This window comes from Marmota monax, unplaced genomic scaffold (genome assembly GCF_021218885.2).
Source record: "Marmota monax isolate L192 unplaced genomic scaffold, Marmota_monax_Labrador192_F-V1.1 WCK01_AAM20220418_F8-fsc00076, whole genome shotgun sequence".
Lineage (NCBI taxonomy): Eukaryota > Metazoa > Chordata > Mammalia > Rodentia > Sciuridae > Marmota > Marmota monax.
The window spans coordinates 4,970,618-4,996,648 of record NW_026692843.1 but is presented as its reverse complement, the minus strand read 5'-3'; the positions used below and the strand labels follow the sequence as shown (position 1 = coordinate 4,996,648).

General features: G+C 48.6%; 1 protein-coding gene across 3 annotated transcripts; it reads left to right on the top strand.

Moving 5' to 3' along the window:
* The first annotated feature begins 654 nt into the window (after positions 1–654).
* Positions 655–25,355, top strand: Mki67 (marker of proliferation Ki-67). Of its 3 annotated transcripts, XM_046448813.2 has the most exons (15): positions 655–757; positions 908–1,069; positions 3,564–3,642; positions 3,744–3,859; positions 4,987–5,053; positions 6,861–6,906; positions 7,380–8,414; positions 9,588–9,763; positions 10,688–11,000; positions 11,095–11,213; positions 11,317–11,488; positions 13,547–13,702; positions 14,637–21,037; positions 21,957–22,388; positions 25,007–25,355. In XM_046448813.2, exons 2-15 carry the CDS (start codon positions 978–980, stop codon positions 25,070–25,072), a joined length of 9,270 nt encoding a protein of 3,089 aa, XP_046304769.1. In that variant the 5' UTR covers positions 655–757; positions 908–977; the 3' UTR covers positions 25,073–25,355. The 3 variants fall into 3 exon arrangements, with proteins under 3 accessions (XP_046304769.1, XP_058436727.1, XP_058436728.1); XM_058580744.1 differs by lacking the exon at positions 655–757 and having other exon boundaries at positions 806–1,069; XM_058580745.1 differs by lacking the exons at positions 655–757; positions 7,380–8,414 and having other exon boundaries at positions 808–1,069.
* The last annotated feature ends 676 nt before the right edge of the window (positions 25,356–26,031 follow it).

The following is a 26,031-nucleotide window of genomic DNA, read 5'->3' as shown; positions in this document are numbered from 1 at the left end:
AAGCACTCTAACCCTAAATGTGTGGAGATAGAAATGATTAAAATAAATCTTGGGTTCTGGAAACTGAATAGTCAGTCGCCACCGAACAGAAGATAAACAGGGAGGATATTGTGCAAATAGAAGTATCCTCTGCACTTAGCAGAGAACCCGCACCATGGAACGCTGTGCATCACGTTGCTCCCGCGTTTTTAAAAGACAGTGAAACGCGTACAACTGGAAAAGACACAGGAAACTCCTCAAGATGACTGATTGTGTTTGGTGAGATGGAGAAACCGGGGAGACAGGTTTTTAATTTTTAAAAAAATTTAAGTCTTCCAGCAATGAGTGACACATGGCGACGCTTGTGTTTGGCCCTTAAATTAAAAGAAGACAGGAGGGGGTTCTCTCGGTGACGGGGTCACGTCCCATTTCCGCACTCGAGGTGCGGGGTGCTGCGGGGCTGAGCCGTTTTACCTGCCCTGAGCAGCGTCCGGGAGAGGAGCCCGGCTTTTCCGCCCTCGGCCCCGCCCACGCTGCCCTCGCCCTTCCCATTGGCTCCGCGCCGCGCCTCCTCGCCCAATCGTGGCCTTTAGCGCCACAATTTGAACCGCCGTTTTGGTTTGAATTGGCGGCGCGGCGGGCCCTGGCGCGGAGTAGCCAGGACACCGGGCGCGACGGGCGGCGGCGGCGGGCGGCAGTGGGGCGGCGCGGGGGCGAGTGGACACCGCTCGCGTCCCGCTCCCCTGCCGCGCACTGCGGGCGGCGCAGACGGCGCTAGGTGAGCAGGCCGGACTCGGGTGGCTGGGGCCGCAGCCGCGGCGGCCGGCGCAGACGTCTTGGCCGCGGACCTCGGGGTTGGGCCCTGGGTGTCGCCGCCACGCTGTAGGCCACTCTGAGCCGCGACCGGTAGCACCCACCTTTTCTGCAGGGAACGCGGCGAGCTTCGCAGGTGCAGTTGGAATCCTGGGTCCTGCGACCCGGCGCACAGATAGGGTAGAATGCGGCCCGCGGGGCGCCTGGTGACCATCAAGAGGAGCGGGGCGGACGGAGCCCACTTCCCGCTGAGCCTCAGTAGCTGCTTGTTCGGAAGGTGAGCGCGCCGGCCTGGGCGGGTGGAGGGCTCGCGGCTCCCGCGCGCAGGGTCGCTGCGCTTCCCGGACGTGGCAGCTGCTCGACCGTGCTGATCTGCTAGGGAAAGGCTGACTATATCCTTGGTACATGTGCTGTGTGATTGACATGCGTTATGTGCATTTTTGATCAAACAGATTTTGCAGTTGGTTTGATAAATATTTTGCAGTGCAGAGAGGTGTAGATGATTCTTAAACCCGACTGTCTTTAAAAGACACTGTCCCTTCCCAGTAGACACGACCTGGCTGCTCTGGACCTCAGCATTCACTGGGCTGCTGCTCTGTTTCGAAAAATAAAAGCCCTAAGGAAAGCCTCCCCCACACCTGCTGCTGTGCTCTGAAACTCCTCAGCGGTTGGCTCTCTCTTTGGGTGCAGTAATATCCCTGGTCCCGGAACGATGCACACAGTTACTAATGGCACCCCCTCACCCTCTAAGGTGTCCTCTAGGTGTGTGATAGGATCACCTCCCACTGTCTGGTCCCTGTCCTGCACTCTGGCATCACCCCATCCTCTGGATTCCTTCATCTCTCACCATCTTCCTGAGGCATTCCAACCTCTTACTTGTGTTGGTATTTTTAAAAGTTTGAACTTGATGGCTGCATTATTCCCCCTACTCTTGTGCTTGAGTGATTCCTTTCTGTCTTTCAAGACTCTGTTTAAATTGTTTGGAAGCCAGCCTTTAATGAACACATGTTTTTCCTAGCATTATCACATCGGTGATTAGTGTTTTTGGTTTGTTTCTCCTGGAAGTCTGGGCTCCAAGGGCAAGGGCTGTCTTCTTATTAGTTATGCACCTAGGACAAGGCACATGAGAGGTGATCAATCTATATCATGAGTACATGTCTAGTAGAAAGATACGCTGGAGATTTGGATTTAAAATCAGTGAATAATAGTGGTTCTTGAGAAACAACACCATTTTACCTTTCAGGGGCCATTGGGCAAGGTCTGGGGACATTTTTCCATGTCACTTCTGGAAAGATATGTGGCAGAGGGCAGGGTTACTAGGAAATGCACAAGACAGCCCAACCTTGAAGGCTTCTCTGGCCCAAAATGTCAACAGCAGTGTTGACATTAAGAAACACTAGGGTTGGGGCTGGGGCTCAGTGGTAGAGGGCTTGCCTAGCATGTGTAAGGCACTGGAATCGATTCTCAGCACAGCATATAAATAAATGAATAAAATAAAGGTCCATCAACAGCTAAAAAAAAAGAAGCACTAATGGGTTCTGCCAACAAAATCCAGTTCTAATGAAAAAGTTCTTCTTTGCTGCAATGTTCTGGTACCTAAAATTCAAATTCTCTTCTTGATTTTAAAGAAGCTGTCACTTTGCCTAATTTCCTTAATCTCCAAAAGAAAAAAAAAAAGTCCAGTCTTGAATGGCATTCATTTTGGTTATTATAAATAGTATTGCAGCATAGATTTTTCAGGTTTTTATTATTTTAGAGCAGTACATAAGTGCTGTGATAGATGCAGCTGTGCTGAGCCTGGAGGTTCATGTGGAGCCCCTACAGGAAATAAAAGTCTGTCCACTCCTAAAACCCCAGAGGGAGTGCAGTACCAGAGGCTCCCCAGCACTGGGCATTTAGGGTTTCCTTCTGTGCTTTGCCACCATGTCAGCTTTCTGTGCACAGACAGTTGATTCTAGATATTGTTTTTTGTTGCTGGCCTATCAGGATTTTTGATGTTAGGAGACTTTTGAATCTATCTGTTAGTAAGGTGTAGTTTTAAAACAACAGTGAAGAGCTCACACTTGACATGACTATGTGCCAGGCACAGGGTGACACGTGCATTGTTTGAACAACACTGACCCGGACACTAAAGTAACCTTTCTTTATATGAAGAAGCTAAAGCACAGGCGGTTGCTAGCAGGAAATACTGTACTTTGGGGTTGGTTAAATCTTTAATCATACATAAACTACTTAAAAACACAAAGCAATAAAGTCTTATAAGCATAGCTATTTTTGTAAAGGGTAATTAAATTTGTATTGTAGTATTTTTCAGTTCTAATTAAATACTCTATTGGGCTTGGTGGCACATGCCTCTAATCCCAGTGGCTTGGAAGGCTGAGGCAGGAGGATGGTGAGTTCAAAGCCAGCCTCAGCAAAAGCGAGGCACTAAGCAACTCTGTGAGACCCTGTCTCTAAATAAAATACAAAATAGGGCTGGAGATGTGGCTTAGTGGTGAAGTTCCCCTGGTACCCCCCCACCAAAAAAATTAAGTACTCTAAGTTTTAAAGATTTCAGATAGCTTTTTATGCAACATTTGTAAAAACTTTTTGCAAAATATGAAGACCATTTGCACTGCATTGTTTTATTTTATTTTATTTTTTTGTTATTCCTGGTCATTACATTTATAGATCAAGCACATTAGTCCAATTCTGTTTTGTTTTGACAATTTGGGATGATTTTTTAAGGAGTTACAACAACCAAAAAAAAATCTTAACTCTTTTATATTAAGGGGTACCGAATGTGACATTCGTATCCAGCTTCCTGTAGTGTCAAAACAACACTGCAAAATTGAAATCAAGGAACAGAAGGTAAGTGAGTGGGTTTTTGGAAGTTGATTTTTGAAACTTTAATTTGCTTTTTTTTCTTGTCATTAGTTATGTATTTCCCCCTTTTTTTTTTACACTTGTAGGCAATATTGTGTAACTTCAGTTCCACTAATCCAGCACAAGTAAATGGGTCTGCTATTCAAGAACCTGTACCGCTAAAGCATGGAGATATAATAACTATTATTGACCGTTCTTTCAGGTAGGTAGAAATTAGTTCAGCTAACAACAAAAGGCCTGCTCTGATTAACTGTGGACAGTGCTGCTATTCGGCTGTGATTCCTCCTGATGGTGGTGATGTGGAAGGGCTTCAGGCTTCACTTGCAGACTTGATAATCTAGAAGCATAGGTCTCTGGGAGTGACACTGGACCCAGATGAGATGGAATTCCAGCATTCCAGAGCACACAATTAGGTGGAAGATAGGTAAACTCATCTTAAAGGAAGCTGTTATTTTCTTGTGAATGTTGTGAAACTGTGCTTTTTTAGTTGCTTTTCATTTTAAGCAGAATGCATTCATAGATAGCTATAGAACCCTTGGTCTTGGCCTTCCAGCCTCCATGGCTGAGAGCGGCAAAGTTCTGTTGAAGACACCCTTATGGTGACTCATGGCAGTGCTAGGGAAACAGGCCGTAGGGAAAAGGATTTGATTCAGCCCTCTGATACCATGAGAAACCATTCCAGATACCTAAAGACTTTTAATCCGGGTAGGATCAAAATTCAAATCAGGCTCTTTCACAAATCCTGAAGTTTTTATCATGTAGAATAATGGATTGCTTCCATGGATTTGATCTCAGATCAGTCACAACAATTATGGAATCCCACTAAGATCCTAGGCACAGAGTAAGTGGGAGTAGATGATCATGGTGTTCTGAAACAGCCCTGCAGTTCCCTGAAGTGAAGTCACAGCTTTATGTTCACCTGAAGTGTGTCACTCCATGAAGAGCGAGTTACCTCCGGGTTGCTGGAGGTATGCTTCATGCTGTTCACTGGCTTCCAGGAGTGTGGGGGAGAGGAAGCCGGTTCTGCTCCTATTCAGTGGGCATTCATTCACACAGAGGTGCTCAGAGAGATTGTCTAGCCATTCCCAGGCCAGTCAGTAGGAGTTAATCTGGGTTCCCACCTCTGACAACAGTGTTCCAAAAGAAACCTGAGAAAATTGATTCAAGTTTCTAGTGGAAAACCCTTTTCCAGCTCTAAGTTCATTTCAATGTATAAGGTAATGTTCCGAACAGAGCCTGAAGTTTTTTCTTGCACATGACCCAATATGGAGGCTTCAGCTAGAGAGTGTGAATCCCAGACTAACTCTGCCATCCTTCCCTGTGCTGTAGGTATGAAGATGAAAGTCGACAGAATGGCAGCAAGTCAACTGAAAGTCCTGGGAGGACTCGTGAACAGGTGATGGGAAGGACCATTTGGATTTGGGCTCTGATTCTTCTTTGATGATAGGAAATCATTTATAGGCATTTTGACAAATGATTTTTTTACTTTAAATCAGCGAGGATGGCTTTCTGGCTATAGTAGAAAAATAAGATATGAAAACAAGTTGAACTTAGACACAGTGAAATAATCTAAAACTGTTTCTTTGTGATTCAGAATGAGGGTACTGCATTGTCTTATGCTTTTGGCCAGAACGTCTCCTCTAGTATGCTGTGCTCTTCCTGGAAGCCTGTGGTGGAGCAGACCTGACACAGGGACATAAACCTTGGAATCTGCACTGCCTCATAGTAGCTTTTGTCTTCCTCTCATTATTCTCATCCATCTGTGTGTCTAAAGTAATCATGTAAAAATCGTGAGAACCAAGATGCTTCCTGTTGTGTGATGTGAAGCCAGTCCCAGGGAGAGGCCATGTGAGAAGCCCTGGCTATCTGAGACTGTCAGTGCACGATGGGTACACAAGGGGCACAGCTTATTAAGCACGATTCTGGTCACGTGCTTGGAGACTTAGTGCTTGGAGACTTTGTGGGGCGCAGCAGCTCTAGGATGTGTCCTGAGAATTTGTCTTTTCTGCTCTTTGGGAAGCTGCTCAAGAGCAGCTTTATGTGGGGCCAGGTGGGAGTTGTTGGTTTGGAAACTTTTTTAAGTGCCTCTGCAGTTAGCCATAGGCACTTAAGCTCAAGACCTCTGCCACGGCCTGGTAATGGGGATTGCTCATTGAGTCGGGAGCTCATCCACTCCTGTGCTGCAAACTATTTTGGGGGGTTATCCCACACACCAGCCGTTATCCAACTTGTTATTAGGTGTAAAGAAGTAAGCCAAGTAGTTATGGAACTATGGACTGGACTCCTTGGCAGTCTGTATCACTTGTCACCTGTGATTAAAATAAATAAGTATTAAAGTTGCATATGTTGAGAAAATTATAGTAATTTGACAGGGATTTTATGGCTATCAATAAAATTGCACAAAAATTGGATTATATATATCATACATATTTTAAATTTTATTAGTAGTTCATTTTTGTTGTTTAGTCATAAGATTCTGGTCCATTTTGGATTGGAAATAAAATAAAACTCATCTTTCATAGATAGTTTTAGAAAGTGTTAAATATCAAACTTGAAGGGACTCAGTGAAGCGGTTAGACTCTTTGCCTTTGGTAATAGCATTTGGGAATTTTCTTAGTATTCCAGGTGATACACTTTTCCTCTGGAGTTATCAGGCTTCTGCGGTTTGTATACATGTCATGGTTATTTCTTTCCTGTTGGGCTGCCAGGGTGTGTGGGAGTCTAATACAGGCTGCAGCTGCAGTGCCCCTGGCTGAGCTGCTTCCACTGTGCCTTCACCTGGGCTCCCAGGTGACAGCACTGAACATGCTTGTGGCCATGGTTCACCCACAGGTCCTGGACCCATTTCTGCTGAAGCTTGTGGTCAATAGTTCTGCTTGGGGTGGGTGAATAGGTGTAGACGATGCTCGATTTTAGCTTGATTCCTCTCTCATATGATACTGGGCCATCACTTGAAGTTTTAGAATCTTTCTGAGGTTTAAGTTAAGTCATTTTATGCCTGGGGTTTGTTTTTTTTATTCTATCACTTGCTCTTATTTAAAAGCCAGCTAAGATGTGTCTTGACCACTAGCTTCTCAAAGTCTCAAATGTCAAAGGAGCAGCTTTGCAAAGAAGATAATTAGTAAAAAAGAGTATTTTCATTGTGATGACCACCAACATTTAGGAAGGACTGAAATCATTGTTCTTGCTTTCCCAATGCACAGGGACCAGCGTGGCGTGCCTCGAGAGCTGGCTCTTCAGCTGACCCTGGTTTGTACTTGGTTGGGTTCACTTCTGGGATCCTCAGGGCCAGACCACTGCACAGTGGCAAGGGGAGGGCTAATGGGGGCACAAGTGTGAGACTCTAGGAGGTGTGCCATGTGACCCATCAAGCCTGGGCAGAGCTGTCACCGTTTTCCTAGTAATTGATGGGTTACTGAGTTTAGGGTAGAGTCCAAGTTCACATAAATTGAATTTTCAGTTGTCAGTTTAATTCTGAGTCATTCAATAGATTATTGTCACTTCATCCTGATTGGAGGCTAATGTGATTTTTTATTTATTTGAATCAAAATATTAATATCTTAAGACTTACAGAGTTTAGGCAGTAAATAATTTGTAGACTAAGGGAAAAGCAAGGTTATAAGGCAATTTGAAACAATTATGATACTAAATCATAATCTACAAGTTTTAATCATTGAGAAAATCTTGAATTTCTGTTTCTTATTTCAAAATTTATTGTCAAGATGGGAAAGAGCAAGATTCCAAAGCCCATTCAAAGATCATGGAAAGAAATGCTTGGGGAAAGCCTGTGGAGTATGCCAAGGAGATCACAGGACACAGTTCTGCCTTGGATGGTGCTGACCCAGAACCACCTAGCGCTCGGTCCTCAGAACATCAGGGGCAGGATGGCAGAAATGCAGGGGATACCTCTTCTGGGGACTTTAAGGCAAAGCCCAGAGTAACGTTAGTGAGCGGTCATGGAACACCAAGGTCTGTTGCCTCTGCGCAGTGCTTTGACAACAGCAAGAGAAGTGAATCCCCCTTTAAGAAGCTTTATCAGTCGATGAAGGAGGAGTTGGATGCAAACCCACCAGGACAAAATGTACAATGCCACAGAAAATCAGGAGCACACAGTGGTGGCACAGCAGAGAGAGAAAGCACTGGTGGTTTGCAGAGGGAGCCCCAGCTGGTGCTGTCAAGTCAACCAAGACGGAAATCTGGGAGAAGCACCCCCATGAAGGAAGACCCTTTCCCAGAACCAGAGACCAGCCAGACTGAGAAGGGAAGTGACTTGGAGCCTGTGGAGGCCTCCAAGAGGCTTGTGGGTACCAGCACTCCTCTCTCTAAGATGACCAGAGGGAAGGCCCCTGTGCCGTGTCCACAGCTACCAAGTTTTGCTCAGGAACATAAGAATGAAGACCTGCGTGTGACTCTCAGTGAAAGTGCCCGTGTCAAGGCAGTTGGTGTGACACGTACTCCTGGGAAGCTTTTAATTAGAAATCAAGCACCAATCAAAGCTGAAGGCACTGCCAACCTCAACAAAAAGCCGGAAAATCTTTCTTCTAGAAGCAGGAGGAGTGTTCCTACAAATATGGAAGTGCTGCCCGCAGAAATCCAGAGCCAGCCTTTTTTAACTCAGTATCTCACTCAAGTTGAAAAGAAGATTCAAAAGGAGTCCTTCAATAAGCCTGAGAAATTGGGCACAGCAGCTGGACAGATTTGTTCTGGGTTACCTGGTCTTAGTTCAGTTGATATCAGCAACTTTGGTGATTCCATTAGTAAGTTTGTTTAATGATAAATCTACTTTCCCCCAAAGTTTAATATCTACCGTATATAGAGATACTAATGAGACTGTCAATAAATATGAGCTTTGTGGTGAGGAACCTACTTAAGCCCGAGGGTGCAATGACGAGGCATGTTTCCATTTCAGGTACAGATGAGTCTAAAGACCTGGACTATTGTAGCAAGCAACAATGGGAAGGTGCACTAGTTAGGGAAGTATGCACAGGCTACCTGAGATAGGTAACCCAAAAGCATGTGGTTCTCTTTCCTTCTATCACAAAATAGGAAGGGGAATATTTATAATTGCTTTTGATCTAGGGTTCAGTTCTGAACTACAACTTACTGAATCCTATGCATTAGGTTGGAATAAACCCCTGGAAACCCTGTGAGAATCACTGAACATAGTGGTAGCTCTCAGGGATTAATGCTTTGTTCTCAGAGTCTCTTCCAAGAACTGTGTTATAAACACTGGACTAGGTGTTGGGCTTTGTAGCCATTGACACAGGGAGGAACGTCCATGAAGTGTTCTTATATTCCTATTGCAAGTGGGGCAACTAACAACCCAAAGTCCCAGAATGAGTGTCTTTAATACCAGGAGTGGAGCTCTGGCATCTTCCTACACGCTGTAGGGTCCCGCTCCTGCAGCTGGACCACTGTGGGTGGGGAGTGTCTAAAATATACTGTGTCTGTCCACTAAGCCTCCTACAGGGGCTCCTCACTTGGTCAGAGATTTGTGCTGATGGGTGGTTCAGGAGGTTGGGCCGGGGGGCTGGGTCACATGAACCTCCCGGATAAGTTTTTATGGCTCACATTCTGCTCACTATTTGTAGGTGTGGGTCAGGCCCAAGCATGTGTGTCTTAGAAAGTTCTCTCTGGCCACTGTTAGTGTTTGTCCATCATCCCTCTGCCCCAGTGCCAGCTACTGGTACAGACTGGTCACTATCTTCAGTGTTAGAGAAAAGCTCTGTACTGTGCAGTAGCCACTTGCTGTCTCAGTTGCTCCTCCTGAGGTATTTTAGGGAGTCTCAGGGTAGCTTTGGCTTCAATAAGGTTACAGAAGAACCCAGGTGTCAGGTTCCAATTGGTTAGATTTTAATAGTAGTTTGAAATAATCATGCATCCTGTGAGGTTTATTCATTGCCCCTTTCACATCTGCTGTCCTTCCTTAGACAAGAGTGAGGACTTGTCCTTGAAGAGAAGGCGCGTGTCCTTTGGTGGTCGTCTAAGACCTGAATTATTTGATGAAAACTTACCTCCTAATACCCCTCTCAAGAAAGGGGAGACACCAGCCAAGAGGAAGTCTCTTGCAGCTCACAGTCCAGCTGTCCTGAAGAAGATCATCAAGGTAAGCTGGACAGTCGGTGGCGTTCTCTGCAGTGCTCACAGGGACACACCTCCTGCCCAGATGCTGCTCTAAGCAGAGTGACCAGTCAGATCTGCAGTCTTCTAATCAATAAGCTTTTACGGCACTCAGTCACTTATCTTATTTGGTCTGGGAAGGTAGACATCAGCTCCCAGTTGGCTGTAAGGTGGCTCAGTGGGTTGGGTGTGTGTGACACTTTTACTTTTGGAGCTCAAGACCCCTGACACCTGTGCCTATATACACCTGTGCCACAGACCCACCTGGGTCACACTACAGATGTCCAGTTAAAAAGATTCTGGATTCATTGACTCATAGCCACAGGATCATTTCATTTTCTTCAGGGTTGAAGGTAAAGTCAGGGCATTTGACTGGGAAGGAGGAAAATCTTTGGTAAATCTGTCTCTTTTGCACAGTCAGCTTTGTAGGCATTTTTGTCACTGGTGCTCTGCTTCCCTCCCTGTCTTCAGCCCCTGGGGAGTGGGACTGCGTGGCTCACTGTAGCCAGGACTGTCCGGCTTTACTTTCTCTTAGTAACAAGAAGTGGGAAGGCCCACCTCTCTCCTTCCTGTTTTACCCTGGCTCGCAGTGGGCAGTCTCATGACCAGACACCTGCAGCGGCTGGGCCAGGACAGAGCTCGGAGCTGGGTCATCTCACTCAGCAGGCTGTCCCTCCATCTTTCCTCTGGGAATGCCTCAAGTCCGACTGGATTTCTGCTTTGTCTCCATTTTCTTTCCCTCAGTGAATGGGACAAACTCAGCTCTGCCTTAACCTTCTAAGACAATGCTTTAAACATTGGGTGCTTTGAGATTTTAACAGCTTAAATTCTTCATTGAAAACATTTTGGCAGGCCTTACAGAGATGTTATGTTTGGGGGAAAGTTTCTCATGACCATTTCTTCCCATCAGGAACAGCCTGTGTCACCAGGAACAGAGTCTTCAGGAGTCCGCTGGGAAGTGAAAGCACAGAGTGTGTCTACAGGGTCCCCAGCTGCTAGTCCCAGAATAACTGCAGCAGGGCCAGGTGATCAGAGATGCCGATCAGGCAAGGCCTCGGCTGCCTCTGGTGGCAACAAGTCCCCTCAAGACACTCCCAAGAAAGCGGGGAGGAAGAGTGGCCAACTGTCTTCAAAGAGGACTTCTATTAGCCGAAGCCAACACGGCATTTTGCAGATGATTTGTTCCAAAAGGAGAAGCGGTGCTTCTGAGGCCAACCTCATTGGTTAGTGTTGGGTTGGAGAATGTGTTTTAAGGTCATTTTTCCTCATTAATTAGTCCCAGTTTTTGTTTAAGTTTCACCATCTTTTTTCTGACAGTTGCAAAATCATGGGCAGATGTAGTTAAACTCGGTGCAAAGCAAACACAAACAAAAGTTGTGAAGCATGGCCCCCAGAGGCAGGTGCACAGAAGACAGAGAAGACCCAACACTCCCAAGGTAGGAGATTCCTGTGGGTGGCCTATGCACATCTGCTGCTGCTCAGGGCGCCTGAAGTGTTGCTCATGCTCTGCTCTTTTGTCCCTCTCACCTCCTTCCACAGAAGCCCACAGGCCCCGTTCACCATCAGTTTAGCACGGGCCATGCAAACTCTCCTTGTACCATAATAATAGGGAAGGCTCAGATTGAAAAAGTGACCGCACCTGCTCGGCCCTACAGGATGCTGAACAACTTGGTCTTCAGTCAGAAAATGGACTATAATGAAGACCTTTCAGGTAAAGTAGCCAGAGTTCCTGTGATCGTAACTCTTGGTGTCCTGACTGTGACTCTGATGCTGTTTGCCACCTTTGCTCATCTGCTGTGCGTGCCATCATAGAGCAACAACTGAGGCAGCTGGCCAGGGTCAGAGACGTCAATGACGGGAAGCTGGTGGGGAGTACAAGGCCATGTCTGCACATTGGGATCCTGTGTCCTCCAGAAAGCACCTCTGAACATGGCAGGTGCTTTGCATGCCTTTTCCCGGACAGCAGCATTGGAGCAGGGAACTGAAAGTGCTTTGGGGGGAGAAGGCCACCTTTTCTTAGTTCCCTTTGCTGTGCAGTTGTTGTGGCTGCTCCTGGCGGAGCTGGAACAGGTGTTTTTGAGCAGTGCTTTGCTTCTTCAAGCAAAGCTTTCTTTCTTTGAAACTTAACTGTATCTTGAAAGAAAGGCTCTAGGAGAACCTACAAGGAGGGTCTTTAGACCATTAATTGAGCAGATGCTTCCACACTGTTCACATTCTTAGTGAAGGTGTGAGCTGACTTGCTTAGAGATCACAGCTATGGCGAGGAAGCAGATTTTAGGTTCCATATTACATGGTATATGAGTGGTTTCCACTGTGCAGCTCAGGAGGGAGTTGAGTTTTGAATTGACTGGGTACAACCTTATTTTGGGAATTGAAAGTCATTGTACTGCTCAGTATGCAAAGTACATTAATAAGAGTAATACTTGGATCAATTCATTTATCTTTAAAAAGAGCAAAACAAAAACAGTAGGTGAATGTATATATGTATACTTGTAAACTGTGAATATGTATAGGATACTGATGTACATTTTTAACAGCTCAAAAGTACTTCTTTTTATATATCAACCTATAATTTGAAAATTTTTTGTTTTTTAGTTATGCATAACACTAGGATTTGATTTAGCATAATTATAAAAACATGGAACATAAGTTTGCTCCATTTCAGTCCCCAGTACTTGTCCTTTCCCTCCTATCCTCCCTCTCCTGGTCCCTACCCCCTTCTCTACTGATCTTTATTCACTTTCAGCTGGGTTTTGGTATCTTGCGGGTATTGTTGAAGGTGAGCTGCTCTGTGGAATGCCCATAGACTTGCATAGGAGAGCTGGGTCAGATTTGCCCATTGCCTTTTATTTTAATAGGACCCCCCACCCCCACCCCACGGCCCCTTTTAAGATAAAAATGAGATCTTAAATACTCTGTGCCTAGGACACTGGGTTGTCCCAAGCACTTCTTCCTTCAAGACCCTTCTAGGAGTCCTGCAGTTTCACCCCTGGGTGTTGCTGTCCACTTAGAAACAGTAACTGCTGGACCTAGGCCCTGGGTGCTTTGGGGAAGGCCTGGAGGGCTGAGAGGAAGGAGACCTCTGTGAAGGACTGGGTCAGTTGGGAGCCTCAGCTGGCTTCCCAGACTGTCCTGCAGAGAGTGCTGGCCCAGGAATACGGGTTCCCTCTCCGTGGCTCCAGCCCAGGGAGAAGAGGAGTGCAATCTCACACATGAGATACTGTATACTTTCTTTTTCTGAGATGTCACTACTGCTTTTTTGGTGTTAAAATGGGATGCAATGCTATTTGGATTTTTAAAAATACATACCATGACTTGTCCAAACTAAAAATGGGCAGCATCCTGTCACTTTCTAAAAGGTGAGGGAGATATTGTTTGTATGCAAAATCTTGGAGGAACCAGAACTTTTGGGGAAGCAGCAGGCCCTTGGGACCTGGATGCCTCGGGGGAGACCCTGAGGGAACATGCCCACCACCAGTTTCTGTCCTGCCGGCACTTTTGTTTGCAGACTAGTTTGGAAGACCATAGAGGACAAATACCTCATTTGATTTCCTTTCCTGTCAGAAAGAGGTAGAGGAGAAGCTGTATCCACCTGTTTTCTCATTGACTTCTTCTTAAAATGAGCACATTATTAATAGCTAATGAGACCCTGAGTCCTAGGAGTCCTGGGACTTAGGAGTTTGCCTCCTATCATTTAGTCTGTTTTGTATGAGAACTGGGGTAGCTAATTGTACATAAGTAATAAGTTTAAAATGTTTTCACTTACCAGGGCTCACTGAAATGTTCAAGACCCCAGTGAAGGAGATGACACAAAGGACAACCACATCTCCCAGCACTCTTTCCAGTTCAGAGAAATTGCTTGGAAAAAAGCCTCAAGTAACTAACTCAGGAGGAAAACTTCTGCCCCTCACTTTGGAGATTTCGGGTTGGTTGGCTTTCCTCCTAGACTGTCATGCATTGGGAACTTACAGATGGCTTAATTTCTAAACTTTCAGACGCTCTAGTGTTACTTCACAGCAGAGGCCCCTGATGAAATACCCTTTCTGCCTTCTCTGCTCTGTTCAAGCAGAGATTCCTGTTGGCTGTGAACTACCACTGCATCCATTTACCACGTAGATAGAAATAGCTAATAAGTTCAAGGGTTCTCACACACTTTTAGCTTCTTTATGTATTATAAGAGAATGATAAGGCAGAAAAGAATATTTGCTCTCATACTTATGAATTACTCATATTCAGAATAATTGGGATTATAGAGGAGAAAGATAGTGATTTGTGTACTAATTATCCTTCCTAATTGTGTGGGTGAGAGGAGCCCCAGGAGAATGAGACAGGAGGCATCAGTCTGTCTCCCCCTTTCCTTTGGTGCTAGTCATTGCATCCCTGCTACGGAGGGAGCAGCTTGCTACCCTTCAGAATGTCGCTGGTGTTGAAATGTAGATGTTTCCTGCATAATATGGACCCCAAGCATACAGGGTAGAAGTCTTGTTAATTAACTTCATTAATGGTTTAAGACAAGAAATAGCTGTTTCTGATATCTGAAAAAATATAATTGCCTATATTCAGGTCTGTGGCCCTGGCATGGCAGCCTTCAGAAGACCCATCATAAGGCACTTTTCCCCAAGTAATCACTACAAACCCTAACTACCACTTAATGATGGCCCCACTTTATCACCAGTGACATTACACTTAAGGGTACATGGCTCACTGATAAGACAGATTTATGTCCATATTAGCAGCCTCACATTCCTAGAATGTTGAGAGGAAGCTGGGTTGTTGGCTCAGACACTATATTTCTTGAGAATAAAATACTAAGTTGATTTAAAACAATAAATATAATAGCTAATATACTTTTATTATAGGATCAAATGTGCTCTCCAGTACACAGAAAACAGCAGAAGAACCATCTGAGACGTGTTTTGCAAGCCCATCCTTAAGACGGCAGAGTATTAGAAAAGTTGAAAACACAGAGAAAACTCCCAGGAACATCGGTACAATGACTCATTTTGAGATGAGAACTCCAGAGTTTTCACCAGAGCCTCTGAAGACGGTATCCAGTGCCAACAAGCTCAGAAGATCCGTGGAGCTCAGAAATGCAGAGGTGTCCCCTGTGGAGAGCAAGACCAAAGCAGGAGCAGACGCTGCCGGGGCCCTCCCTGGAAGACGCCTGAGGGAGACGCCCTGGGGAGGACAGGAGGGGGGCCGAGAGGAAAGTGCCCAGTCAGAAGGAAAGGGTGGCAGGGTGACAGATGGAAGGAGATCGAGAACTGGGGGCCTGAAGAGTGAACCCACAGCCAGCCTCACAGACCCGGAGAAGACACTCAACGTAGGACCCTGGGAAGACCCGTCAGGTAGCCAGCGGCTGCCCCGAACACCAGGGTGCACCAAGGAAACAGTGAACGAGGAAAAGGAAGCCACTAAACTGCCCTGTGGAACTCCTCTGCCCAGTCCAGCAACTCCCACCGCAAGTGGGAAGAGACAGCGCAAGAGATCTCTGGGAAAGGTGGATGTGCAGGAGGAGGCCTCTGCACTGAGGAAGCGCGCCCACCTGCCAATGGCAGCCACACACTCACACGCAGCGCCAGGAGGAGATGAGGAAAGCACTGGGGTGTTGAAGGGAACTCCAGAGCAGAAGAAGGACTCAGTGGTGTATGGAACTGGAATGAAGAGGGGGCCACGAACTCCTAAGAAAAAGACCCAACCCCTAGAAGACCTGGCTGGCTTCAAAGAACTATTCCAAACCCCAAAACATATTGAAGAGTCTATGGCAGTCGATAAAAAAAGATTGCTAGTCAAATTCCCCGAACCAGGACCTGTGGGAACCTCAACCAGCACAAAAACACAAGTCAACACGCTGCAAGGAAGAGTAGATGTGAAACAAGAGTGCCCTGCACCAGAGAGGCTCAGAGACACCCCCAGGGAAGCCAGGCACACAGGCAGAGCGTCAGGAGCGGGTGGCAGTGCAGTCAGAGCTCTGGAGGACTCTGCACAGCAGGCCCTCTGTCCAGTAGCAAACGTTACAGCCAGCAGGCGGCAGCCAGGGACACCCAGGGAAAAGACCCAGCCCCTGGAGGACCTAGCTGGCTTCCAAGAACTTTTCCAAACACCAGGCCGTGGCAAGCACCTGAAGACTACTGGAGAAACCACAGATGCACCTTGCAAATCTACAGGACCAGAACCCAGAGGTACTCTAACACCCTCTAAGAGACGGCCAAGCACAAGTCTGCAGAAAGTGGAGAAGGAAGAGCTTTCAGTACTCAGCAAACTGTCACAGTCACCAGGCAGAGCCATGCACACACCCGCGGGACCCGTGCAGGAGGAGAAAGGCGTCAGAGCACTTGGAACTCCAAGGCAGAAACTGGACCTGACTGACAACCTAAGTGGACTGAAAAGACGACGACGCACCCCTAAGGAAAAGGCCCAGCCCCTGGAGGACCTGGCTGGCTTCCAGGAGCTCTTCCAAACACCAGGGTGGGACAAGGACCCAAAGACTCCTGGAGAAAGGACAGATGTCCTTTGCAAATCTACAGGACTGGAACTAGTCAGGGCACCAGCAAGCACAAGAAGACGGTCTAAGACAAGTGTGGGGAAAGTGGAGGTGAAAGAGGAGACCTCTGTGCGGAGGGAGCTCACACAAATGTCACAGGAAGCCCCGCACACACCCAGAGGGCCGGAAGGTGATGATAAAGCCATCAGAGCTTTGGAGGAACCTGCACAGCAGGCCCTGCGCCCAGCAGCAAAGGTAACAGGGAGCAGGCGGCAGCCAAGGGCACCCAGGGAAAAGGCCCAGCCCCTGGAGGATCTGGCTGGCTTCCAAGAACTTTTCCAAACACCTGGCCGTGGCAAGGACCCGAAGACTACTGGAGAAACCACAGATGTACCTTGCAAATCTACAGGACCAGAACCCAGGGGTACTCCAACCCCCTCCAAGGGATGGCCAAGGACAAGACTGCAGAAAGTAGAGGAGAAGGAAGAGCTCTCAGTACTCAGCAAACTATCACAGTCACCAGGCAGAGCCATGCACACACCCACAGGACCCGTGCAGGAGGAGAAAGGCGTCAGAGCACTTGGAACTCCAAGGCAGAAACTGGACCTGACTGACAACCTAAGTGGACTGAAAAGACGACGACGCACCCCTAAGGAAAAGGCCCAGCCCCTGGAGGACCTGGCTGGCTTCCAGGAGCTCTTCCAAACACCAGGGTGGGACAAGGACCCAAAGACTCCTGGAGAAACCACAGATGCACCTTGCAAATCTACAGGACTGGAACTAGTCAGGGCACCAGCAAGCACAAGAAGACGGTCTAAGACAAGTGTGGAGAAAGTGGAGGTGAAAGAGGAGACCTCTGTGCGGAGGGAGCTCACACAAATGTCACAGGAAGCCCCGCACACACCCAGAGGGCCGGAAGGTGATGATAAAGCCATCAGAGCTTTGGAGGAACCTGCACAGCAGGCCCTGCGCCCAGCAGCAAAGGTAACAGGGAGCAGGCGGCAGCCAAGGGCACCCAGGGAAAAGGCCCAGCCCCTGGAGGACCTGGCTGGCTTCCAAGAACTTTTCCAAACACCTGGCCGTGGCAAGGACCCGAAGACTACTGGAGAAACCACAGATGTACCTTGCAAATCTACAGGACCAGAACCCAGGGATACTCCAACCCCCTCCAAGAGACGGCCAAGGACAAGTCTGCAGAAAGTGGAGGAGAAGGAAGCACTCCCAGCACTTAGGAAAGTGTCACAGTCACCAGGCAGAGCCATGCACACACGCACAGGACCAGTACAGGAGGAGAAAGGCGTCAGAGCACTTGGAACTCCAAGGCAGAAACTGGACCTGACTGACAACCTAAGTGGACTGAAAAGACAACGACGCACCCCTAAGGAAAAGGCCCAGCCCCTGGAGGACCTGGCTGGCTTCCAGGAGCTCTTCCAAACACCAGGGTGGGACAAGGACCCAAAGACTCCTGGAGAAAGGACAGATGCGCTTTGCAAAACTGCAGGGTCAGAAGGTGTCAGAGCAACAGCAAGCACAAAGAGAAGGTCTAAGGCAGGTGTGGGGAAACTGGAGGAGCAGGAAGAGCTCTCAGTACTCAGCAAACTGTCACAGTCACCAGGCAGAGCCATGCACACACCCACAGGACCCGTGCAGGAGGAGAAAGGCGTCAGAGCACTTGGAACTCCAAGGCAGAAACTGGACCTGACTGACAACCTAAGTGGACTGAAAAGACAACGACGCACCCCTAAGGAAAAGGCCCAGCCCCTGGAGGACCTGGCTGGCTTCCAGGAGCTCTTCCAAACACCAGGGTGGGACAAGGACCCAAAGACTCCTGGAGAAACCACAGATGCACCTTGCAAATCTACAGGGTCAGAAGGTGTCAGAGCAACAGCAAGCACAAAGAGAAGGTCTAAGGCAGGTGTGGGGAAACTGGAGGAGCAGGAAGAGCTCTCACAGTCACCAGGCAGAGCCATGCACACACCCACAGGACCCGTGCAGGAGGAGAAAGGTGCCAGAGCTCTTGGGACTCCAAGGCAGAAACTGGACCTGACTGACAACCTAAGTGGACTGAAAAGACAACGACGCACCCCTAAGGAAAAGGCCCAGCCCCTGGAGGACCTGGCTGGCTTCCAGGAGCTCTTCCAAACACCAGGCCGTGGCAAGGACCTGAAGACTCCTGGAGAAACCACAGATGCACCTTGCAAATCTGTAGAACTAGAACCCAGGGATACTCTGACATCCTCAAAGAGACGGCCAAGGACAAGTCTGCAGAAAGTGGAGGAGAAGGAAGAGCTCTCACCAGTGATAAAACCAAAGCAAATCTTAGGGGATGCTGCACACACCGAGGCAGAATCTACAGGTGATGATAAAAGTGTTAAAATGGTCAAGAAACCTGTAAAGCGGAAACTGGACACAACAGAAAAAGTAACTGGCAGGAAGAGGCGCCGAGGGGCAGCTGAGGGAGAGGCCCAGCCCCCGGAGGACCTGGCTGGCTCCAAAGATCCAATCCCAGCACCAGGCCCCTCTGAGGAACCCACAAGGGACGAGAAGACCACAGAATCGCCCTGCAGATCTCCACAACCAGAACCAGGGCACACGCCAGCAAGCACAAAGGGACTGCCCAGGACTCGGCTCCGGACAGCAGAGGTGAAAGAGGAGCCCCCGGCAGTGAGGAAGCCAGCGCGGACATCACGGGCCACCAGGCACACGCGCACGGCCCCAGGAGGTGAGGACCAAGGCAGCAGAGCTTCTGAGGGGTCTGCACAGCAGGCCAGGGCCCCAGCAGCAAGAGCAACTGGCATCAGGCGGCTGCGAGGGGCACCTGAGGCCCAGCCCCTGGAAGACCTGGCTGGCTCCAAAGAACCGATCCCAGCACCAGGCCCCACCGAGGGATTGGCAGGGGAAGGAAAAACCACGAAAATACCCTGTGAATCCCCAGAAGCAGAGCCAGTGGCAGCCCCAGCACCCCCAAAGAGACAGCCCAGGGCAGGGCTCAGGAAAGCACCTGTGACAGAGGAGATCTCAGTGCAGGGAGAGGTAGCAGGGACCTCAGGGGGACCCGTACACACACACCCAGAACCCAAAGGTGATAGTAAAAATATCAAAGTGCTCAAAGAACCTGTAAAGAGGAAACTGGATCCTGCTGCAGGTACGAGTGGCAGGAAGAGGCGCCGAGGGGCAGCTGAGGGAGAGGCCCAGCCCCCGGAGGACCTGGCTGGCTCCAAAGATCCTATCCCAGCACCAGGCCCCTCTGAGGAACCCACAAGGGACGAGAAGACCACAGAATCGCCCTGCAGATCTCCACAACCAGAACCAGGGCACACGCCAGCAAGCACAAAGGGACTGCCCAGGACACGGCTCCGGACAGCAGAGGTGAAAGAGGAGCCCCCGGCAGTGAGGAAGCCAGCGCGGACATCACGGGCCACCAGGCACACGCGCACGGCCCCAGGAGGTGAGGACCAAGGCAGCAGAGCTTCCGAGGGGTCTGCACAGCAGGCCCGGGCCCCAGCAGCAAGAGCAACTGGCATCAGGCGGCTGCGAGGGGCAGCTGAGGGCCAGCCCCCGGAGGACCTGGCTGGTTCCAAAGAACTGATCCAAGCACCAGGCCCCTCTGAGCAACCCACAAGGGACGAAAAGACCACAGAATCACCCTGCAAATCTCCACAACCAGAACCAGGGCACACGCCAGCAAGCACAAAGGGACTGCCCAGGACACGGCTCCGGACAGCAGAGGTGAAAGAGGAGCCCCCGGCAGTGAGGAAGCCAGCGCGGACATCACGGGCCACCAGGCACACGCGCACGGCCCCAGGAGGTGAGGACCAAGGCAGCAGAGCTTCTGAGGGGTCTGCACAGCAGGCCAGGGCCCCAGCAGCAAGAGCAACTGGCATCAGGCGGCTGCGAGGGGCAGCTGAGGGCCAGCCCCCGGAGGACCTGGCTGGTTCCAAAGATCCTATCCCAGCACCAGGTCCCTCTGAGGGATCCACAAGGGACGAGAAGACCACAGAATCGCCCTGCAGATCTCCACAACCAGAACCAGGGCACACGCCAGCAAGCACAAAGGCACTGCCCAGGACACGGCTCCGGACAGCAGAGGTGAAAGAGGAGCCCCCGGCAGTGAGGAAGCCAACGCGGACATCACGGGCCACCAGGCACACGCGCACGGCCCCAGGAGGTGAGGACCAAGGCAGCAGAGCTTCCGAGGGGTCTGCACAGCAGGCCCGGGCCCCAGCAGCAAGAGCAACTGGCATCAGGCGGCTGCGAGGGGCAGCTGAGGGCCAGCCCCCGGAGGACCTGGCTGGTTCCAAAGATCCCATCCCAGCACCAGGTCCCTCTGAGGGACCGCAACATGATGCTCATAGTCGGAAGAGCACTCCAGAGCAAACAGCTGAAAGAGCCAAGCCTCTGCTGACGAGCTCAAGAGTCCTTAGGGCCCCTAAAGGAAAGCCAGTGGAAGACCAAGAGGGCAAAGGACACTCGGCAGCACCGCAGAGCAGAAGCAACATGTCCCTGCCCATGGGTAAATCTGGAACAGATGGGCTTCTCTCAGGAGTCGGGGTGCGGTGCTCAGAGACTGGGCTGCAGGATACTGTGCAGGCCAAGGCAGTCCACGGGAAAAAGAGGGCCGCTCCCAGGGAGAGAGGCAGATCTCCTGAGCCCTTGATAATCAATAAGGATCTAAAAATTTTAATAAACAGAATTGAACCTGTAGAAGATCACAACTCCAGCAGGGAAGCTGGAAAGAGGAAACTCAAAGCAGAAGACTCGGCGTCTGCGGATAAGGTAATGGCAGTGTTAAGTATTCCCCGGGTCGTCTGGGGCCAGCTCCTTCTTGTGTAGTAGTGGGCAGATATCTCTACCGCAGGGGTGTCTACCAAACACGATTAATAACTATTATAGGGTGAAGACAAGGGTCTTTGGGGGGATACATGGAGGGAACAGGCTAATTCTGAGTTTGAAAAGTACCAATCAAAATGATGACTCAACCTTAGCGGTTTTTCAGGGAGTGCATGACGTATTCATATTCAGTTTGAGAAATTGATGATAAAACAGGTGGATAATTCCGTTCCATGTTTAAAATACCCGCAAGGGCAGGGCAGGGTTCAAGGAGAGTGTGTGACAGTATTTTAACAACGAGGAGAATATTATACTGCATGTGTACCCTTGAGAAGAGGAACTGTAAGATTGCCACGCAGCCATCCCCCAGGAATGCTGAATTGCCCTGTGCTTTAGTGTGACCATTAAGAAATAGCAATTCACTTGCCAACTCTGTGATGTAAGCAGTAGCATTTAAATGTGGCACGTTATATTAGGCAATGTGATTGAAGTTTATTCTGAATTTCTAATTTGTAATTTATCAGTAGGGATCATTTCTATAGGAACAAAGTTGCAAAGCATTAGCTTGAATATCCTAGATAACTAGTGTCTTAGAAATTGGGAATTGAGGGGCGGGGGTTGTGGCTCAGCTTACCTAGCATGTGTGAGTCACTGGGTTCGATTTTCAGCCCTGCATATAAATAAATAAAGAATAAATGTCCATTGACAACTAAAAAATATTTTTAAAAAAGAAATAAGAAAATGAGAAATATGCAAATGATTTATTTTTTATGTCAGTTTCCTTTTGAAAATTTTTTTCTGTTAAATTTTAAGATTTGTTTTACTAAGTTTCAAAATTTTGTTTTACGGTTTTTCATTTCTTTAGGGAATTTTGCTGCGAACCAGACACCAAAATACAACTGAAGGAGAAGAGCCAAGACCAGAGATCACTGTATCAGCAGAAAAGATGAAAATAAAGAGACAGGGGAAGAAGCCCATGGAACTCTCCCAGGAGGTGGGGCTGCAGAGCCCAGGTGATGGAGACGAGAAAGCAGAGTCCAGGGCCAAAGTCAGGGGAAAGAGAGCGTGCTTGAGAGCTGGAATTCGGAATCAAATTTCCCAGCCTCACACAGCAGAGGAGGAAGTGAGGGAGAGAAGCGTGGCAGTCCCCATGAAGAACCAGGAAGAGAAAGGAGCAACTGCAAATTCAGACTTCAGGTGTCTGAGGTCCAGAAAACCAGGCATGCAGCCTAGTCTGGAGAGTGAATCTGAGCAGAGAGTCAATCGAGGTGCCAAGAGATGTGCAGAAAACCTAAAGGTAACTAATTATATACATACACAGAGAATGGGTGTGTTTATGCAGTGTTGCAAAGGCCAAAGAGAAGCATATACATAACATCATGTTACCAGCTGACCATTAAAACTTTAGAAGTACTAATCTAGGTCACACAGTTTGTCCTGAGTTGTATTTTCTTTGGGAATTCCACTTCCAATAGTGAATGCAGGTCATGGAAGGCTTCATTCAGGATGGGCTGGGAATGTACCAGGTCATCCCACTGTGTGACTGCTTGTGACATAGCTCTCACTCAGATGGTAGGGAATGTCTTCAGTCTCTCCTGGGTTCTGCAAAACTTGCTGAGGAAAGCTGGTCCTGTCTGGACCCTTGTTTGGAAACACTGAACAAACAAAGGCTGGGGGGTCCAGAAGGCAACTAGCACTGTGTTAAGTTCCATGCAGGGGAGTGGGTGTGACATTCCCCTTCCCCAGGAAAAGAAGTCCATAAAACTCTCCCAGGAGAGTTAGGACAATATCTGTCCTACCTACTGGAGCTACTTCTAATTTGAATAACCCACAGTGTATCATTAAACTCATGAGTGTTCTTCTGGAGAATCCTTGATTGAGCTGGAGGCCTGTGGTCCCAGCTGCTGTGGAGGCTGAGGCAGGAGGATTGAGAGCTCCAGGCCAGGGAGACCTGTCCTCCAACCCTCCGCCCAAAGGTAAAATGAATAGATACGAAAAAGGGCAGGGTGGACAGGAGGGGTGTGTGTGTGTGAGTGGCCTCAGAGTTGCTCTCAGCACACACAATCTGGACCTAACACTGGCCTATCCTGAGATCAGTCAGTGACAGAAGGTAGCAGTGGCCACCTTGATATGTCAGGTGCAGGTGTCCGACTGGCACACCCTTGGACAAGCCAGGAAGCTTGAGCTGATACCACCAAGGATGATACAGTCAGACTCCCAGATGCCCCAAGATCATCAGTGAGCTGGGTAGGAAGACTCCTGCCTCTGGTGGTGGCAGGAAGCCCTAGTGGGGGTATTGATAGAAGGTTCCAGAGAGGGAGGAGGAGAGGCTCAGGAGAGAGTGATGTCCAGGAAAAGGTTGTAAGTCAGAAGCTGTGCCAGGGGCTGGCCGGAAGCAGAAGCCACCTGATGGTGGCAAGACATGGTCCTGCAGGCCTCAGTAGCCCCACGAGCTTAACAGAGGCCCTCGGCGCCAATTTTACCCAAAAGGTCGGGCTGCAAACACGTACACGCTCTAGTGTGGAAGGTTGTGCTTCATCAGAGTGGAGCTGAGGAGTGAAAGCCACCGCTGTTCTCCCTGGGATGATCCTAACCCCACAGCAGCCTGGCCCAAGGGAGAGCCAGGCCTGGCAGTTCTGTCAGGGACACTCTGGCCTCTTCCTTGTGGCCCACCAGCAGCCACGAAGACTCCCAACACACCGTGATGGGCTTCTGCAGGGTTTCTCACCAGCGCCCACCATGGGCTCCAGCTCTGGCTGTCCAGAGGCCCAGACTGCTTCTGTAAGAAGTAGGTTGCTCCAGGTACAAGTTCCCAACTTGGTCACGTTTTCTGTGTTCCTTCCCCCTTAGGGGACGCAGGCAGGAACCAAGGGCTGGTGGAAAGTTGACCGGGGGGCGGGGGGGGGGCACGTCCTGGCATTGATGAGAGAAGCAAAGATGGTCTCATGTGGTAAGTGATGTTGAGGCTGAGGAAGGACCACCAGGAGGGGCCAGGAGGGGACTCTGGAGACCAGGGCTGTGGCCACAGCTCAGCATGGATGTGTGACTTCACTGGTCTGAGAAAGGTTGTGTGACCTGGAGAGGCAGGAATTTCATTTGTTGTGAGCTGGAGTAGTGGTCAAAACTCTGACCTGCATTCACCTGGGGTCTTGTTTAGTGTCCCTTTCACCCTAGAGTCCTGAAGGAACAGCTGCAAGTGGGTGAGGTGGCCTGTGGACATCTAAGACACGTGATGGGGTCCGTCCCTACCTATTTGCTGGAAGAGCGGGACTCAACCACCATGTACCCACCCTCTGCTATCATGGTGCTGGGCCCTTAGTGCTCCCTGCCTTTTGACTACAGGTTCTAGAACTGGACAAATGAGTACATCTAGATCTTTCACTCACACCAAGCTTTGTGTCTTGAATTCTAGGCTTGTTTCACTACTGTGTGATTTTGTCATAGTGCTGCTTCTCAGGAATGTCTACATCACACTTGCTCTTCCTTGTGGGTTTGGGGAGTAGTCTGTGTTCAGCAGCATGCAGACCCCAGGGCTGAGGTTCTGTCTGAACAGCTGTAGTCATCTTTGTGCCTTTAGAGTTGATCTGCTTAAAAGTGATGCTCCGTCTCCCCGCCCTTCTGGAGGAGACTCACTGCAGGACTGCTCAGGTCACACTCTGTCCCGAGATTGTCCCCTGGGGTGGTGTGCTTTTGGTTTAGGAGATTCGGATTTTTAATCCAGGTTGAATTTATGTTTTCTAAATGATACTTTTAAGGTGATTTATCTGAAAACAAACCTCTAACCTCACAATAAATTTTTTTGAACTAAGGACCTGCACAAATTCTAATAATAATTTGCATATTTTTTAGAGCAGGTTTCATTACAAAAATCATTATTTTAAAGTACTTAAGAACTGTTTTATTTTCTTTACACAGGATAAGGACACAGTGGACACCAAAAAACTAAGGAGCAGAAGTCACCGGCACAGGGAAGATATTTAGCAAGTAAATTTAAGAGGGAAAAAATATAATAAAGTTAGTTTAGTGTTAAATTTTTAGTATATATTTTTTTTATACCAGTATAAAAATGAATTGTGTAAATAATAATATGGGTGTGTTTAAGAGAAGAAAGAATTTTCAGGCTCTGGTTTGTCTTTATAACCCTGCAAGGGGTCCACAAGGGGCATTGCCGGCCAGTTCCTGAGTAGTAACGATTCATGTCTGGGGCAGGTGGACAAAGCATGTTTGCTCCATATTGCAGAATAAAGCCCTGATCCTGATGTCAGTTTTGGTTTCTCTGTGGCTTGTGTCATAGTGTATCCTCTTTGGTCATGTGAGAGTCTGTGTCCTGCATATAGTTTGAAAGGTAAGAACTTCTTGGGAACCCAGCACTAAGCAGTCATCAGTTAATCAGCAATGCCTGAGTGATTAGACCAGTGGAATTTACAAGAGTCTACCATAGGGAGCATTCTGGGCCGACATTAATTAGGCTATGGGTCATGTTTGGTGTCCTTGCCCTTTAGGGTAATGGAGCCAATGGGGGGTGGTTGGGGATCCTGTCTTTGGAGTCATGGGGTCACTGTTTAGGGAATGATCAGGGGTTTGCTTTTCCACTGAATCTGAGTCTGCCCAGGGCTGCTGTTGTCTGAGACAGTGTCTGCCACAGCATTTTTGGGGCCATCAGCTTGTGTGCCACTCCTTTCCAAACTACATCCTTCCTGGGTTCTGCTCCCATGTCAGACTTTTTTCCTGAGTGCACCTGCCTGACATCACCTGGCAGAAGAGGTAATACAAACTCCCTTAGAGGAGAATCCATCTAGGAGGGAGCATGAAATTCCTTCACACATTATTCCCTATCTGTTTCTTGTGAGCACACGTTTCCTGAATCTCGTTTTAAGCCCAGATATCTCAATTTTAGACCTGTAGACAACTTGCATATATCTTCCTATTTCTACCTTATA